This window comes from Scyliorhinus canicula, chromosome 3 (assembly GCF_902713615.1).
Source record: "Scyliorhinus canicula chromosome 3, sScyCan1.1, whole genome shotgun sequence".
Taxonomy (NCBI): Eukaryota; Metazoa; Chordata; class Chondrichthyes; order Carcharhiniformes; family Scyliorhinidae; genus Scyliorhinus; species Scyliorhinus canicula.
Window position 1 is genome coordinate 245,483,608 of NC_052148.1, and position 19,174 is coordinate 245,502,781.

Below are 19,174 nucleotides of genomic sequence, written 5' to 3' on the forward strand. Positions count from 1 at the left end.
ATTACAAAGTGTTAGATAACATTTTCAGTACAGAAACAGGCTGTTCACCCCAACAGACTATCAATCCTTCCAGTAATGACAACATTCGCTCCCCACCTACTCTGTCCGGACCCCTCATGACTTCAAATACCTTCATTAAATCTGCTCACAACCTTCTATTCTTCAACGAGAATGGTCCTAAGTTCCTCATCCCACAAATCTTTTCTGCACTCTCTCACATCCTCCCCAAAGAGTGCTGCCCAAAACTGGACACAATACTCTTGTAAGGCCAAACAGGGTTATATACAGGGTTAGCATAACTTCCTTGCTTTCATACTGTATACCCCTACTGATAAAGCCCAAGATGCCATATTTCTTTATCAATCGCTCTCTCAACCTGTCCTGCCACCTTCAATGATTTCTGCACAAATATACCCAGCTTCTCTTTGTTCCTCCATCCCCTTTGTACCCTTTATATTGTCTCTCTCCATTCTTCCTACCAAAATGAATCACTTCACACTTGTCTGTATTCAGTTTCACCTGTCACTTGTCTGCCCATTTCACCAACCTGTCTCTGCCCTTTTGAACTTCGACAGCATCCTCCTCATGGTTCCCAAATACTTCTAAGTTTTGTACTGACCCCAAGTTTTGAAACTATGCCCTGTACACCAAGGTCTAGGTCATTAATCTTTATCAGTCCTAACACTGATCCCAGGGAAACCCTTCCTCGGGTCTGAAAAATAACCATTCACCACTACTGTTTCCTGTCACTCAGCCAACTTCAGATCCTTATTGCTACTGTCCCTTTTATTCCATGAGCTCTAACTTTGCTCACAAGTCTGTTGAGCAGCATTTTATCAAATGCTTTTTGGAAGTTCATGTACACCACTGCAACAGCATTACCCTAATTACCCTCTCTGTTACTTCAACAAAAACTCCAGCAAGTTTGTTAAACACTATTTTCCCATAACAATTCCAGGCTGGCTTTCCTTAGTTAACCCACATTTTCCCAAGTGCTTCTAATTTTCATTTCTGTAAGCTTCCCAACCACTAAGGTTGAGCTGACTGGCCTGTAATTTGTGGCCTTATCTTTATATCCTTTTTTGAACAGGGATGTATCATTCACACACCTTCATCCAATCAATCTGCAATTCTATATACAAGGTACACTGGGGAGGAGGTTGATAAACCAGGTGCACTGAGGGTGACGAAGAATAGATGTACTTGACACACTGGGGACATGGTCTTGATATTACAGGTATGCCAGCAGAGGAAGGAGACATACCAACTTCACAGGGGGAGAGGATGATATCAATTACACCATGGGGAAAGGGTTGATATACCTGGTGCACTGGGGGAAGAGGGGTCTATTATACCAGGTACAACAGTGAAGGTTGTGTGCAATGCCAAGTGCACCAGGAGTAGGATAAGTTATACCAGGTGTATTGGGGATCATGGGTGATATGTCAGGTGAACTGGGGGAGGCAATTTGATATCATAGGTATTCTATAGAGATGAATGCAGGTACACCAGGTACACTGGGGGATGGGGATGATATAACAGGCACACTGGTAAAAAGGGTAATGGGTCCACTATATGTAGAGGGTGATATACCAGGTACAACAAGGTAGGGGGTAATATAACAGGCACACTGAGGGGAGGGGGGGAGATATACCAGATGCACCAAAGGATGGGGGATGATATATCAGGTACATCAAGGAAGGAGGGGTAATGTACCAGGTAAACCTAGTTTGTCCTTAAATGTACAAATCTATTAATTGAACTACTCCTTGTGATCGTGAATTTCATGAGTTTCACATTCTAACCATCCTCTGAGTAACAACGTATCTCCCAAATTCCTTATTGGATTAACTTCTGACCATCCAACATTTATGGCCTTCCTTCTGACCTCACCTACAAAATGTAAATATTCTCTCTATGTCTATACAACCAGTCTTAAACACCTGTATCTCAGTCTTATAGTTTCTATGGAAACATTCCTGATAAGTATTATTTCTCAGTTCTGGAATCATTCTTGTAGTTACATCTATTTCCCTGTGAAGGCACTGCAACACAATGTGATGGTGTGATTAAGGAGTGACGAGTTTTCACATTCGATTTTCATGAATTATATATATTGGTATGTGTAATAAGAAAAGGACGAATATATAACTAAAAAATGGGGACAGAATGATGTCCTGTGTGGCTTGGACCAATTATCACCCAGCTTCTAATATTGCTCCATTTGAGAAACTACCCTTGATCTTGCTTTTCTGTGCAAAAGGTAATGGGAGGTTAGCTGGTATTTTCATTCTAAAGCACCTGAAGGGAACAGTAAATAGGTTCGATGTTTTTAATGTACAGTACCAAAAGTGTATGGTCAGTGTTGAGTTAAATGATGTTCGTCCAAAATACCATAGACGCAAGGCAACCAAAGAAGGAAGTAACTGTAGGAGTACATGTCTGAGGATTAAGAAAAAAGGTAATTGTAGGTGTGCATACTTTTATGTAAAGAACTTGACATGTGATCTTGATGACCTGACATTAAAGCATTCCACATATTTATTTTTGAAATGCTTTCTTTTCTTCTGCTGAAATCTTTTGTGGAAGATTTTGTTTTGGAATTTGGAAAGAAGACAGTCCAGTAAAAAGGATGAAAGCTGTAATCTCACTCTAGACCATGCCCACTAGCTTCCAATTCTTTGAATGTGGTTGGTTTGCCTGCAAACTAATCATCACTTGTCGTTTTTTAAAAAATTCTTCACACAGTCCCCAGTAAAAAAAAAATCATCAAAGACTTCATTCGAAATTATTTTACTAATACTCAACAAGATCAACTATGTTTTGTCTGTGCTGACTTGTGGATAAGCTCTCCAAAAATCCTCTTTGTTCGCCTAATGTTATAAGACCATTTTGGCAGCAGCTCATTTAATGGAATGGTGCATTTGTGCTAAAGAGAGTTCATTTAAACCAAAGGCGTTGTGTAAAGAAAATAACGATTATGAAATTAAGGATTAATAAAGTTCAAAGACTGATACCCACCATGAATGTGCGAGCTATTATCAGAGGGTGAATCACTGCTGATTGCTACTGTATACTCCCTGATGACAGAGCCAAATATGCATTGGGGGAATTTTCTTATGCCTGGGACTGGTTGCACAACTCAAATTGACCCAGTGAGGAGGGAAAATACATATTTAAAGCAAATAAGGAAAAATAAGTATGTTCAATTACAAGAGGGGTAAGTATGTATCTTTTCAAAGTATCCAAAAATGTACTCCTCCCTGTGCAGCAAGCCATTCCATGTATCTCTGAGTCCTCAGCAGATATCCACCCCAACGAATGAGGGTAATCTTGCACTTTATTATCATTCCTTTTTGTCAAGTCTAAACCTGTTGAACTAATAAAGTTTGCTGTTACTTTTAAAACTTACCGTGGTGTGTTCTGAATGATATATTTAAAGAAAATAGATGAAGACAAATTTGAAGAAAATTAATGTCCACATTGGAGGTCAGAATGTTTTGCCACTGGTACACATCACTGAAATGAAACAGAGCAGATTAACCTTTGAGTACAGAATGTCTTTTCAAACTTGCACATTCATTAACTGCTAAAAATGATCTTTCTATCGGAGTAACTCTTGTTCAAAGTTCAACTTGGGGCTCTTTTGATAGTTCACTTTGCAAAAGCAACATATTATATGGCATTCATCCACCCAGATGCAGATCGTCCCAGGTTTAATGCATTGCTCTGTTGCATTGGTGGGTGTCACCCATTGCATGAGCTGGGATGTTACAAATTACTTAATTGACAAGGGTTGCCCATATTGAAGACCACATGCATACTATACCCAATACGGCACTCAGCCATACATGGGTTTAATAACTGAACATCAGACCACCGTGCATAATTCACCAACCACCAGAATATAACTTATTTAGCAGTACCCATCTAGTAGCATGAGCTGGGTTAGCTAGTCTGAGCTGGAGTGGTTGTGAAGGAGGCAACAAGTGGTGTCAATGTTCCTGGGCTAGGAAGAAATAAAAAATCAGCCAAGGTTTCCATTTCTGAACAATACCCGATGACCCGTGCTGGAACCTGCATATTTGTGAACATTAGATGAGGACAGGACTGATGCTTCAGAGTTGAATGAAATACAATATTAATTTCTCATGGAGAATGAGCACTTGTGAGAGGTCAGGAAGGGCTGCTAGTACCCCTTGAACTACACTTCGTCATGAAAAATATCTCAGGAAAGGAGAGGAGGAATTGGCTTAGGAGATTGCCCAATTGTGCTAGTTATTAGAGAACTGCCAGTACCTGGGAAATAATATCCCAAGAAGAATTACCATCATCATGTGAGATGGAGAAACAATGGAGGGAGAACAAACTTTAGTGATAGTTCAAGATTGGAGGATGCCCATGTTTAATTTGGGTTTACCTCTCGTACGTCAAGAAGTAGTTGTTTTTCCAAGTGTGAACCTAGATATTGTTGGTAGCTTAGTTGACCATGGTCAATCCTCCTGACTTCACCAATGTTAACATGCACATGCTCATTTTCCTGGAGTGGTAATGGAATAATAACCAGAAGTGGAAACTCGAGCTGGTTCTTTTTGCTTTGTAGGTGTAATGCTGCTATTTTGACTCAGAACTAATTAAGTAATTGAAGCAGGAATATGTTAATTTCTTAGCCACAGATTCTTGTTGTTGTTTCCAAATGAGCCACAGTAGAGCTCAGAAATTATAACTCATTTTGATATTTACCATCTCTTCTTCACATCTCTGTGAAACAACAAGTGATGTTTACCTGGATTTAAGGTGCTATTTGAATGTAAGTTATTTAAGACAGTCAAAATTTGACCGGAAGCCACATAGTTGTTTATCGTCTGGCTGAGTATTGTGGCATTACGATCTTTAAATGATCATTGTCTAAATTTTCATCATAATCTGATGGGTTATGACTTTATGGATTGGATATTAGTATCTTAAGTGAGATTTATATCAAAAGTATTGATCAAATGACTGCTCCAGTGTAACGTTCGTTCAGTAAGAAAGTGCATTGGTGTTCAATTAGTGAAAAAAGATATGCAAAGTGTTGAAGGTTTCAGGGAGAAAGTTCCTGTCTTTTGAAACCTGCAGAGTTGCAGTTGCATTTCTTTCCAAAACTGATGCCACAGATTTCTTCTGCATCCCTTGATCGTCTTATCTTGGAACTGGCAACCTAAATTGTAACATGAACTTCATGTCTGCTATTACCTTGTTGATCACATCAATAGTTTCCTTAATTAATACTATAGAAGTTTCAGTTCACAGGAAAAATATACAAAATAACTTCAACACAGTTACTTTGCATTCCACATTTTCTTGCCTTTTTGTCCCACAATTATCCTGTTCCTGTAAGACCCTTCAAATTCATGACATTGCAAGACGTCAACTCTCCAAAGCACTGCCAAGTGTTACAATGACTTACCACCTCCCTTAGCTCTCCAATAATTAAAGAAATTCAAAACGAAAACAAAATGGACAATCAAAGTCCAGTTCATTTTGGGGTGGGAGTTCGCAGCACAAGATAACGTATTCAATTCGGAATTCTCATTATTGTTGATGTTATTAGAAAACAAACATTGATTTTAAATAAGTATTGGTGTGAAATTAGCAACAAGTTCAGTTGATGCAAATTGTCAGATGAACCACTTATACTGTTGCTCGGGAGAAAATGGCAGCTTAACAACATTCATTTTGTGTTGGTGACTGTACATTATTAGGAGTCTACATAGCAAATGTGACATCATTACAAGTTGTGAGGCCACAGAGGGTGAAATCCAACCTCAGCTTTAGTGCAAAGCTGGCTTGGGGACTAGCTGCCCATAGCATACCTCAACAGAAACGGGCATTAGGTGGTGTATCATGGGCAGTCAGTCCACTCCTTTCATTTTTGCACACAGGTAAAGTTAAAGTACATCCCCACAATGTCATAACGTGCTTGAAAATTGGTCAAGCTCCTATACTCATTTCCAGGACAACAGTGTGTTCGAGCAGGCACAAAGATGTAGAGATGCGGCTTACTTAAGAATAACAGTAACAAATTGGGCACTCTTCTGAAAAAGGAGTTTAGCTGTATTTTCGAGGTACAATCAAAGGTAATTACTCAATATTTAAAGTGGAAATATTCCCACAACTAACAATAATCATCCAGGTAAACATTAAATAATTGACAAGTTTGAAGAAATAGATTCTAATTGTGTATGTACTGCATGCTAGTATGGTGCAGTAAATTACTGCCTCAAGTGACTTTGGAATCTGGAGCACACCAGTCCTTGTGGCTTGAATTGTAACAGATAAGCTAACAAGGCAGTTTCACTGGTGCATGACATCTGTTCGTTAGTGCAGGATATATCTTAAAGCTGTCTTAACATGGAGCCCTTATCTGTAATTAGAACTGTACCACAGTCTGTGTATTACAGTTAGTGCCTGCTGTATCTACAATCATCGTTTCTCTGGATATAACTGTAAATCAGTTTTAATGCATAAATGAGATGCAAAGTGAAAGCCTTCTTCCCACAGCATCACAAGTGAACAGGACAGAAACATGACCTTTCTACTTGTCTGCATCAACAAGCACAGTAGACATACCCTTTAAAAAGTACATGTTTACATTTACAAAATGAAAATCTGTTAACCAGAGAAAAGGGTTCTTGAGAATTTTTAAACGTCCTTGACCCTTCACTTCTGAGTGTAGTGCTGTATTTGTTCATTATAACATGGGGCGAGAGCTGAAGTGAGTTATTTTGTGGGCCCTTACTGTTTGGTGTACACCTCTGTACAGAACAAAATTAAAGACAAATTGTGTAAATTTGTATTGGAGCGGTGTCCTGGGTCAGAACAAATATACTGAAGGCACCAGTGACAATTATCCTAAGACCGATCAGGATCTTCTCAACTAATATAGAAATGGTATCCTGCAACCCTTAGAGGACCATTGATGTAATATCATAATTTAATGCTGTTTATTTTGATTCATTTTTGTAGGCGCTGATCTCTTTTCCAATTGCACAGAAGAGTGTAAAGCACTGGGGCATTCGGATCGTTGTTGGATGCCCACCTTTGTACCCACAGATGGCCGCCAAGGTCCTGATTACCGCAGCAATCTGCATGTCCCTGGCATGGACTCTGTGCCTGACACCGAGGTCTATGAAGCTCCAGAGCAGACTGGGGAGAAATCCTTCTCTACATTTGGAAAAGAAAAATCACATCCATCTAATTCGGAAAAGAAAGAATATGATGCACTTCTGCCCAACACACGTGCGCCTTACAAGCCGCCATATTTAAGTGAGTGTTTCTCAAGTCTAATATTTGTTGGTTGTGAATTTTCCATGTGCTTTCGATGAAAATTTATTTCCGGCAGGGAAATTGAAGTCACCTTTAATAATATTATTTATCAAAGTACATTGAGTTGTCTGGCTATGTTAATACTATTATTTTAAACAATAAGTAAGTTAACATTTTTAATGAAATTCATTATGGGGTTGATTATCAAGTTGAACCAGATACTGATGCACCTGGATCCCAATAGTTGAGATGATGCCAAGTTGTTAAGTGTGTTGAAAGTGGGAATTGAAGCGTCCACACATTTAACTCAAATCTAAGCACGTTTGAAGCATACTCAGGAAATGCAAGGGCCTTTGGACACTTTTCAAACCAGATTTGACATAGCATTGGTTCTGTACTCTATGGGCTGAATTTTATGTGACCTCACTGGGTGTGCCTTTGGCAGAGTGACACTTAAAAGGGGGCAGGTGAAAAGCCCTCCCACCTACCCCCATAATAGAGACAGCCCATCCACTATATTTAAATAAATAATCAAGGATCAATTGAACTTGCTAACAAGCCAATTGACCTCGATGATATGCTGACCAGACCCTAACATGGTTGGCGTGGACATTTAGGCTAGAGTGGGCTTGATGTTTTTAAAGGATAGGAAAGAAAGATATTTTATTCAGCGGGGTTGGAGTGCCTTTGTGCACCAGGGTAAGGGGGAGGGGGGGGGGCAGCGGGCAGCCCCCCCTCCCCTTTTTGTCTGTCCTGCCTGTTATATAAAATATGGCACCTGTACCCCACACTCCCGAAGCTGCCCAGACTCTCCATGACCAAGACCCTGGACTTGCTCCGGGAGTATCCAGGGGCCTTCTTCTTGAGCTTGCTTGCAGTCCCGGCAACATCCACTAATGTGCTCTTGGCACTGCTGGGACTACTGGAACTGCCAGCCAACCCAAATGCCTGGCAGTTCCTGAGGGTGAGGTCTCCTCCCCAGTGAGTGGCAGAAGTCCCATTGACTGCCTATTTAGCCGAACCGGCAGTGCATTACAGCATTACAGCTGCAGGATGGGTTGAAATCCAGAGAGGGGTGGGGGGGGGGGGGGGGGAGAAAGACTGTTCACATATTTGTGATAGGGATGTGTTGTCAAACCAGAGTGAAGTGAGAATGTCTCCTCCAGAGGCATCTTAGTGCTGTGCCCTAGAGTAAGATCAAGCCATTGCTCTGGACTCACACTGCAACTTTAGTGGTTTTCTTCACAATTTATTTTTGTTTCCGCTCGTCAGGAAGGGATTAATGCAAAGGCACAAAACATTTTCTCAGCTGTTGCAAGGATGAAAAATTCCACTTTAAGCTGATATGTGCAAGCCAATGATACGTATCATGAATTTTACAAGCATTAATTGTGACTGACCATTCCATGAATAGGTTGAAACAGGTGTCCGACAGTTTCACATAGAATTTGCTCCACTTTCATGAAAACTGGCTGCACTAAGTTATACTACCAATGCTGTAGCATCCTGAAATCAGGTTCAAACAATGAATACTTAAACAGCCTCATGATGGTGAACAAATGCTGGTGAAATTCTTTAAGAAAATAATGAGCTGACAGCCCTCTTGGTTTTTATTGACATTACAAGCTGAAATTTGAGCTTGAGGATCTCCCTGTTTTTAAAAGCAGTATGCAACTGAACTGTATGAACAAGAAATGGCCCAGATTCAGTTACTGGTCTATGTAGATCAGGGGTGGGCAAACTACGGCCCGCCAAAGGTCTTTATGCGGCCCACCAAGATCAAGTGATAGGTTAATGGGGGGGGGGGGGGCTGTTGGGTTACTTACTGGTATAGGGTGGATACGTTGACTTGAGTAGGGTGATCATTGCTCGGCACAACATCAAGGGCCGAAGGGCCTGTTCTGTGCTGTACTGTTCTATGTTCTCTGTTCTATATGAGGCGCCCAGAATCATAACCGGGTGAAGTAATTATTTTACTTAATATACTATGCGGCCCTTTAAAATTGTGAATTTCTGAATGTGGCCCTTGCACGGAAAAGTTTGCCCACCCCTGATGTAGATATAGCTGCTCTAAGTTGAGCAGCCAATGAGATCCTACTGTCTTAACAGTACCAAACGATAATAAATCAGGTCTTCTACAGCAACTCACTTCCCAGCAATTCCTGACAGAGTGAAGAGCTGGGTGCCGTGTTTCGTGGTCTAATAACCAGGAGATGTTGTCTATTAGGGGTCAGGCAGGAATGACGATAACTTAGGCAAGGTACCACAGGGTGCTCACTTCACGTTGATGAACTATACTCATCAAGGAATCAAGGAAAAGTAGTTCAGTCAGTAAGCAGGCAATCATTTTACCCTTAAAATGAAAGCTTTATAATTGTTGCAATTAGTATTACAACTGAAAAGAAGCTGAAATGCTGTGGTGTGTAAATCCTCATGGAGGTGACCTGATGTTCATATCAGCTATGGTTCCGTTGGTAATATTCGTACCTCCAGCTCAGAGTGTTGTGGTTTCCAATCCCACTTCAAGGCTTGAGTGTAAAAGTTGAGGCTTGCACTGTAGTGCAGTATCATCGGTGTACGACAGTGTCGGAGGTGCTGCCTTTCTGATGAGATACTAAACTGAGGTGGTAGCTGTAAAACGTCTCATGACCCTATTTTAAAGAAGTACAGAGGAGTTATCCCTGGAGGCTTGGTCAATAGTTAGTTCTCAGACAACATCATGAAAAGAGATTAACTGGTGGTCATCGCGTTGTTGTTTGTGGGAGCTTGCTGGGTGGAAATTGGCTGCCATGTTTCTTACTTCACAACAATGATGACTTCAAAAATACTTCATTGACTATAAATACGTTGGGATTTTCTGTGGTCGTGAAAGGCTCTTTTTAAATGTTAGTCTTTCTTTTTTCATACCTGTATTGATGCCAAGTTTGACTTCCGTTGTCCTGCACATTTCCTGATCCAGTAGAGCTTATGCCTTAACTGCCTTTTAAGCATACACATTATCCTGTGTAATCACACTTGAAAGAAAGCACTGAGGTAGATTTTCTTCTTCAGAGCTCCTGGTGCAGAGTTTTGTGTCCCATGGGCACATATAATGAGGAATGAAGAAAAAAGTCAAATTAGAATTCAATCCACTGTCTTGAGCATAGGTACAAGTTGGGCAATTTTTTCATCAGGAACCATCGCATGCAAAAAAAAGATTGCATTGTCATATTGAATCATTAGGTCATCAAACAAAACAGGCATGCCATAGTCTTTTTCTGAGTAAATTTCTTAGAGTCTATTTATCTGCATGTCATGTGCTATTTAACAAATAATTTTGTTCTTATATCTTTATAATTTATGTACAATTGTGCCTTTCAAATGTTTGTATGAAGGGATTTAACATGATGAAGGGTGATGCGTGATTGTATTTTTAAAAACCTGCACATTTTTTACCCCTTTCCACTGGTGCATCATACGTGTTTGCACTTCCCTGTGGAATCAGTTCCTCCTCTACGAGTGAACCTTCAGTTCCATATTCCTGCTTGAGCTGTGAGACCTCTAATTTTGAAAATGTTGCCTTCTGTGAAGTTAATTATACAAAGATGACTTCCTTTTGATTTGGAGGCTCTTGAAATTATACATATCGTAAAACGCTCACACATTTTATATTTAACAAAACCATTTAAAATTAATTGCAGCTCGAACATGACGTACCTCAGTGCTCACCCTTATTTAATTCTCAGAGGTTTTTTTTAAAAATTAGATATTCTGGTTTGCTAGTCTTTTCTTAAATCAATATATCCGATTTATTGGCTTCAGAAATGCAACTTTGCTTGTCGTGAACTGTCCTAAAATAATTCAGCACACCAAAGATATTTGGCTGTTATATATAGAACAGTTTTGTAGTGGGTGAAAAATGGAAATGATAGGCCAAAGTAAAAAAAAAGACAACATTTTTGCACAACCTATGTTTATATTATTCCACCTGCTATATAATAATAATAAAATCGCTTATTGTCACGAGTAGGTTTCAATGAAGTTACTGTGAAAAGCCCCCAGTCGCCACATTCCGGCGCCTGTTCAGGGAGGCCGGTACGGGAATTGAACCCGCGCTGCTGGCATTGTTCTGCATTAGCTGGCTTGTTATGCAGAACAATGCCAGCAGCGTGGGTTCAATTCCCGTACTGGCCTCCCGAACAGGCGGCAGAATGTGGCGACGAGGGGCTTTTCACAGTAACTTCATTGAAGCCTACTTGTGACAATAGGCGATTATTATTATTATACAGCGTGTGGAATGGTGCATTCATTGCACGAAGTGCTGGCTGGGGAGGAAACCAGCGTGTAGCTCTCCAGCTGTACAGTCAGGTTTTCTGTCCAGATTCTCTGATAGTCTGTACATCTGGGGGCGTGGTTTCCACCATCGCCATGGTGGGGAAGGACCCGATAGATTCGACAATGCCAGTTCCAAAGAGAAAAGGACGCCATCATGAAAGGTTGCCCCGATTTGCATTTGAAATAAACTGCCGCCCATAGGCAAGAGTGACCTCCCCACAAGCATCGGGGCACCCCCGCCTCCTCCGCAATCCCCCACAAGAGCACTGGGACACCCCCACCCCCCACCTCTCTCCCCCCACATAAGGAAAATCACCAAAGTACTGCCTGCCCCTGGCACAGCCCCCTGACATTGCCAGCCTTGCACTGCCAGATTATTGCTGTCCCAGGGTACCATGGGGCCAGTGCCAAGGGGCAGCGCCAGTACACATCTCGGGCATGTTCCTCTCCCTCCGTGGACTATTCTTTCCTTTGCGTCCCTGGTGTGTTCCCCTCAACTGCTTCCTGCTTTTCAATAGCTGTTGTAAATCTCGCTGACATGAGGAATTGCTTACCTGAGGGGAACATATGGCAGGGAAGCCCTTTAAATACGTGTAAATTTATTCAAATGTATTTCAGTGAGGTTCCCGTCCTTTCTGGGCAGAAACCTCATTATGTCACTGGCGAGGGGGTGGGGAAAATCGGAAAACAAGATCACGTTGGTGAGAATCTCGTTCTCCGATTCTCACAAGGTTTTGTGCCTTTGTTTCAGTTTACGCTCACGGCGAACATGGGTGCAAAATCACCCCAGCACCTTTTAAGTAATAAGTCACTCCAAGGTGCTTTACGGAGCATTGTGAAATAAACTATGACATCAAACTATGTAAAGAGATATTAGGTTAGTTGACCAAAAGTTTAGTCAAAAAGGTAGCTTAAAGGCGTGTCTTAATTGAAGGAAGCAAGGTGGTGAGATTTCAGGACGGAGTCCTTGATCTCCAGGCAGGTCGAGGCAACTAAAGGCAAGGCTGCCCATGGTGGAGCGATAAGATCAGGGATGCTCAAAGATCTGAGTCAATAAGAATATCTCAGCGGGTTTGCGGGCTAGAGAAGGTTACAGAGTGGGGGAGGGTTAGTGCTGACCATGAAAAAATTTGAGGCCAGAGTATCTCGCCCTTGATGTTTGAGGGATGATTGCACGGTGCAATAGACATTGACCTTTAATTTCTGGTACCTGGGTTGAAATCCAGACTAGAGTGATGCTCTGAAAGCTCTCCTATGTTGCCTCTTAAAAGTTTCTATATCATTTGGACATCAGCCCAAAATAGCCTCTAACTTGGCAGTAATTTAGCAGGCACTTTCAGAAAAGCTATTTTCAAGATGGTTCATTGAAAAATAAAAAATATATAATTTTGGCAATTTTTCCGAGATTGAGGTTCGGGCTGAGATGCAATCCTAAAGCAGAGTAGAGGCTGCTTTGCACTGCTTCCAACTGGCCCATTCCTGGCCTAGAAGTGCTTGATATGGAATAGGGAACTGAAATGGCAAGTGTTCTATTTCCCAGCACTGGTATCCTTCACTTTGTTCAGCACAGAGTTCAGATAAAACTGGATGTGTTTGCACGAGTGAGTATACTATACAAATAAGGAAGAATAGAGAGTTGAATGAAGAAATGTAGTATAATCATGAAATCACGACGTAGATATTATCAATACCTGAAGACATATAGAAGAATGGGAATTTATAATATATACAGAATGAACATGGAGGTTAATGATTGGTGATACATACATGTGGAGGAATGGAGACTGTAACATTACTTTGTTTAGTTCACCTATGAAGAAGTAGCAACTGACTTATTTGGTGACTATTGAAGGTGGCGTGCAAACATTCTCACGGGTAATAAGGAGCATTTGTGCACGAGTCCCTGAGGATCTATGCTATTCTTTATTTTGATCAATTATCTGGGGAGTAACATCAAACGTGACAGGCTTTTTGCTGATGGCACCGCCCTTCACAGAGTCATTAATTTGCCGTCAGTAAACAAGAGGGCATTGAACAATTGTAGGCAGATATTGGAAAGAAACCTGAACAGAGGCTGACAAATAGTGTGTTATCTTCAGTGAGGAGAAGAGTAAATCAATTGCTCTGTTAAGAATTATGTCCTCTGTAAAGAACCAAGTGTTCTTCGATTACAGACATCTAGCTCTGCAATGTGGGTAATTAAGTCTGAATCATAATGGGGCAGATGAAGATGTCAGACGATTGCAGAATAAGAATTTTCAGGCAAACAGGATATAGAGAACAGTTAGTTACACCTGTGTTATTCAGGTATAGAACCAGTGCTTAAATAGTCAAATTGCAATACTGCGGTAATGATAGAGAATTATAGTCTTGTTGGTATCAAAATAAAATCTGCTCTTTGACTTGAACCACTCTGAAGCCATTAAATCTGGTGGATTGGAAATCTCCATCTCGCTCTTTACCCAAGTCCTTACCCTGAAAAATTATGGAACGTGTAACTAAGCTGCCAATCACATATCCATAATGATAAAAATCACTTAAGCCTGAGACACGTATCTATGTCAGAATCCCAGCAACTCCATCTCAGCATTCATTATCAATCCCAAACAATCTTCACATTGTTTTAAATAGTGTTCTATGTATTATTTCATTTACCTGAAGAAACTGGACCAGAGCTTTTGTCTGAAACTGATCTTTGTGTGGATCAAAAAAATCTGAACACAAAGTTAACCATTCCCTGCTAGGTCAGGATACCTGAAACGGAGATGAGGCTATAGGAAAGCTTAGAATTTCCCATTTGATTCCCTACTACAGATCCTCTGGGGTCTTTTTTTGCTTTCAAGAACCATTTGGCTCATTTGTACAAGGCAGATGTCCATTGTCTAAAGTTGTACTATATTGTTTTTTAAGCAAATAGTCAAGAAAATCAGAATATTTCCTTAATGATGAGAGACTAGGAGCTGCGGAGGAGGAAAGCGATATCGGTAACCATATATACAAGTTGTTTAAAGCTAGCATGCAGGTGCACAAGTGAATCAATAGAGCTAATGATGGTTAGCTTTTACCCCCAGATGTTTGAATACACAATCAAAGGAAGAGTATTTTGTTTGTTATAGAGCCTTAGTCAACTTCCAATTGGAGCATTACATTCAGTTTTGGCAATGGAACCCCATGATAGGCTATGGGGAGAAAGCATGATTAGGCTATTGAGTTAGATGATCAGCCATGATCGTCATGAATGGCGGAGCAGGCTCGAAGGGCCAAAAGGCCTGCTCCTATCTTCTATGTATCTAAGACTGCACTGATGTTGGAAATAATACTGCACAATTTCCTAGACTTGATGGCGTAGTGGTATTGTCACTGGACTAGTGATCCAGAAGCCCAGGCTAATAATACAGCACAATAATTAGGGCAGCATGGTAGCACAAGTAAATAGCACTGTGGCTTCACAGTGCCAGGGTCCCAGGTTCGAGTCCCTGCTGGGTCACTGTCTGTGCGGAGTCTGCACATTCTCCCCGTGTCTGCTTGGGTTTCTTCCGGGTGCTCCGGTTTCCTCCCACAGTCCAAAGACGTGCAGGTTAGGTGGATTGACCATGATAAATTGCCCTTAGTGACCAAAAAGGTTAGGGGGGGGGGGTTATTGGGTTATGGGGATGGGGTGGAAGTGAGGGTTTAAGTGGGTCGGTGCAGACTCGATGGGCCGAATGGCCTCCTTCTGCACTCTATGTTCTATGTAATGCTCTGGGGAAAATGGATGACATTTGGTGGAATTTATATCAACTGAATAAAATATGGAACTGAAGTCTCAGTAGTGGTGAGACTCAATAGTCTCAGTAATGGTGATCATTAAATTATTGCTGGTCGCCATTAAAAAAAAACATCTGGTTCACTAATGTCCTGAACAGGTGCAATTCTAGTCTCCTTATCTACGCTTCCAGACATGTACTACCAGACCCACAGCAATGTGGTTGACTCTTAACTGCCTACAGAAATCGTCAAGCAAGCCACTCCGTTCAAGGGTAATTAGTGATGGACATTCAAACAATGGTTTTGCCAGCAATGCCTACATTGCCAGGGCTCTTTGTGTAAATTCCCTTAGTTCTTAACTCTTTTATTTTGCCTTTATCATTTTTGGTCCATGGATCGTTAATGGAGACACACCTTTAAGTTGAGCAGAGGAAGTAAGGAAATCAAAGTGTCACAGTAATACACAGTGTTATAACGTTTTGTATTTTGGGTAGAAGAGCCCAGGCCTTATGTCACCCAAGAGGTTGGAGGGGTTCTTTTCAATTGTTTGCCTGGTGGCTAATGGATTGACCAGGGGCAGTATTCTGCCTGGCAATCAACAGCGATTGGATGTTGTTAGGTAGATTTTTTGGAGAGGACCCAGGAGAAGCCACTGGACCCTCAAGGTAGAAGCAGCTCTCTCTCACTCTCTGCTCGACTGCCTACTGCCTGAAGGCAGAAGCGTCTCTTTCTGTCTCTCTCGAATGCTGGCTGACTGCTATTTCGGTGAATCTACAATGAAAACCATTACAAACTGAAAGAAAAGATAATATCCATCTGAAAGCCTAGAGTAAAGAAGAAATTAATGGAAAGATGTCCATCTGAAACAAAGGATGGGATTCTCTCTCCTGCCGCTCCTGTTTTCTGGTGCGCACCTCCGTCCCGTCAGCCGACCAAAGGGGTTTCCCTTGGGTGCACCCCCACGCCATCGGGAAATCCGTGGGCGTGAGTGTGCTGTCGTCAAAACGGAGGATCACACCGACGGGAAATCCCACCCAAAGACTCTTATCATTTTACTTTCATCATTATCTTACACCCCTCTTTCCCCTCTGTGTTTGTGTGTCTGTGTGTGCGCGTGTGTGCTTGCAGGATTGCTCGAGATTAGATAGTAGTTAATCAATTATATTTCCTGCCTATTTAATTAAAGGTACTGTTAATAATAAAAAGTTAACTGTGTTTGAATTTACGAGCCTGGTGGCTTTAGTTAGTGGGTAGCCGAAGACCGTGGGTATTTTAAAATAAAATCTAATTTCAACTGCGAACTGGCTCAGGGTGTCGTAACAACATCCCATGAAAGAATGAAGGAAAACTGTGAGGGCAGGCTGTAGAAACCTTGGACAGGATTTCACAGCTCCCCAAGCGAATGTGTTTTTTTGGAGGGGCTGGGGCATGTAAAACATAATGGTTGGCAAGCCCACCATGTCCTGCACACCCATCTGAGTTGTCCCCCATTAACATGTTAGTTGGGCGGGTACCAATACTGGCAGCCAGCCAGTCATTTAAAGTAAATAATTAAGGGCCCATTGAGCTTGCTAGCAAGCCAATCAATGCTGCCCATGCCATATTGCAGTTGGCGAGGGCAGGCAGGCAGGAGCACGCAGTATGTTTATTTTACAGTTATAAAGGTAGGAAGGGAGAGCACATTATTTGTCGGGTGGTGGGGGGGGGGGGGATTGCACAACGAGGCACCTTCCTTTGCTCCACCATACCTGATCTCCAACCACCCCCACTCCCCCTCCCTAGGCTGCCTGATCCCTCCCCTTACAAAACCTTGACTTAACATGGTTCCGGACACCATTATGGCTGCCTTTGTCGTGGGAACGCTTGCAATCCCAGCAGTGCTCACTACTCTGTTTTGGTGCCAGCGGGAATGCCAGAGGGGTGCAAGTCCTGCTTTTGGCCTGTTTAACCCGCCGGCAGCACGTTATGGCTGCACGGCAAACTTTGTCTGTATGATGGCTGCCGGCCAACTCTTCCAATGGGGTGAGGAGGATGGTGAGCCGTGAGCCCTCTGTAAAATCCAGCCCTTTCTTTGTATTCCCTTGAGTTTAGAAGGTTCAGAAGGATAATCTACAGAAAAGTTAATTCAGGTCATAGGGAAATGAAGAACACGGGGCGTAATCTTAAAGTTAAATCCATCGCCATTTAGGAGTGAACTCAGGAGCATGTTTTCACACAAAGGGTAGCGCAGCTATTGAACACTTACCGATAAAAGGCTCTCGATACTCAGGCCGATATATGTTTATTCGAGAAGAATGTCATGGGATTCTGTAAGAATGACAAAAATTGGAGTTGATGTGTTGATCGGCCACAATCTAAATGAATGACAGAATAAACTCACTGGGTTGAATGCTCAACATCAATCCTTATCTTCCTGTAATCCAGTAATCTTCCTACAATCCTGCCCAGAAATGTACATGCTCAGAGAAACTGAGAATCGTAGGGCAGTGAGTTGCCATCGTGGTGATTGGTAACACAGCAAAGTGTGCAAATTTGGTTTTGAAATATCTTTTAAAAATAGAGTAGCAGAGCAAGGAGGTTATGTTGATTTAGTTCAGCCTCTGTTGGAGTATTGTCGTATTTTAGGAAGGAGGTGAAGGCATTGGAAAGAGTGCAGAAAAGATTGATGAGAGTGTTTCTACAGAAGAGGTACTTCAGTTATGAGGATAGTTTGGGAGGTTAGGACTGTTTTCCTTTTCCTGTTTGGAGAAGAGACGACTGAGAGGAGATTTGATTGAGGTATTCAAAATCCGGACGGCTCTGGACAGAATAGTTAGGAGAAAACTGTGAAAGAATCAAGAACAAGACATCACAGATTTAAAGTAACTTGCAATGGATGCAAAACCAACATGAGAAAGAGCTTTTACACACAGCGAGCGGTCAAGATCTGGAATGCGCTGTTTGAGGGTGTAGTGGAGTCGGATTCAATTGAAGCATTCAACAGAAAAGTAGACTGCTGCATGATGTTGATGGTTAGGGGAGAGACACATTGAGTGGCTTGCTCATTGGGAGAGCCGCTGGAGAAACAATGGGCCGAAGGTCCGATTTCTGCATTGTAAGAATTCTGTGTTTGCAGTGAAAAATGGAAGCCACGCTGTAAAACGTAAAAGTAAATATATTTTCAGCAGGACAACTTCTTCTCCCTATGTAATTATGATTCCTTCTCTCTCTCCTGCCTTCCTCCCTTCTCACCCCCCCCCCCCCCCCACCCCCTTCACACACACCTTCCTCACTCTATTTTCTTTCTCTCTTCCTCTTTATGTTGGTCATTGGGGTAAGGCTACCAATATTAGTGAACGCAATAGTTGTTCACTTTGGGGATTAAATGGCAGCACCAAGAACTCAACTGACATAAATAGTACAGCTGAAGTAGAGATCTTTCTATTTTACTCCAAAAAGCTCAGACGAGCACCCCAAAGGGTTTTAGGGCATTTACATTTTCAACCTCCGTGTCTTGCCATTTTGTGAAAGGTTAGTTTGAAATCTGTGCATTTTTGTGTAGAGAGCACAATCCGAATCAGAACGAAATTGCGGCTTGGCAACTGCTTTAACTTTGAAGTCCCAGACACACAAAATAAATCAACTCACAGGTCAGGTTTAAAGCCTGCCCTCAGAGCTGAAGGACAGATGTGCTAAAACCCACTGAAGAACTAGATATTTTTCCAAACTGCTCCTTCAGAATTGTGTCCCAGTATTCCTTTGGATTGTAATTAATGCTGCTGCTGACTTAAACAGATCAATTAATCTTATTTTTATAATTTACACA

General features: G+C 41.7%; 1 protein-coding gene across 2 annotated transcripts in view; it reads left to right on the plus strand.

Moving 5' to 3' along the window:
• The window catches only part of pcdh10a (protocadherin 10a), a 56,405-nt gene that overhangs the window by 16,061 nt on the left and 21,170 nt on the right, over positions 1-19,174 (plus strand). Inside the window, exon 4 of one of the 2 annotated variants that reach the window (XM_038792509.1) lies at positions 7,009-7,308. In XM_038792509.1, coding sequence (XP_038648437.1) covers positions 7,009-7,308 — 300 coding nt within the window. Of the gene's footprint in view, positions 1-7,008; positions 7,309-19,174 lie in introns of those variants that run through there. The other variant, XM_038792511.1, reaches the window with a different exon arrangement.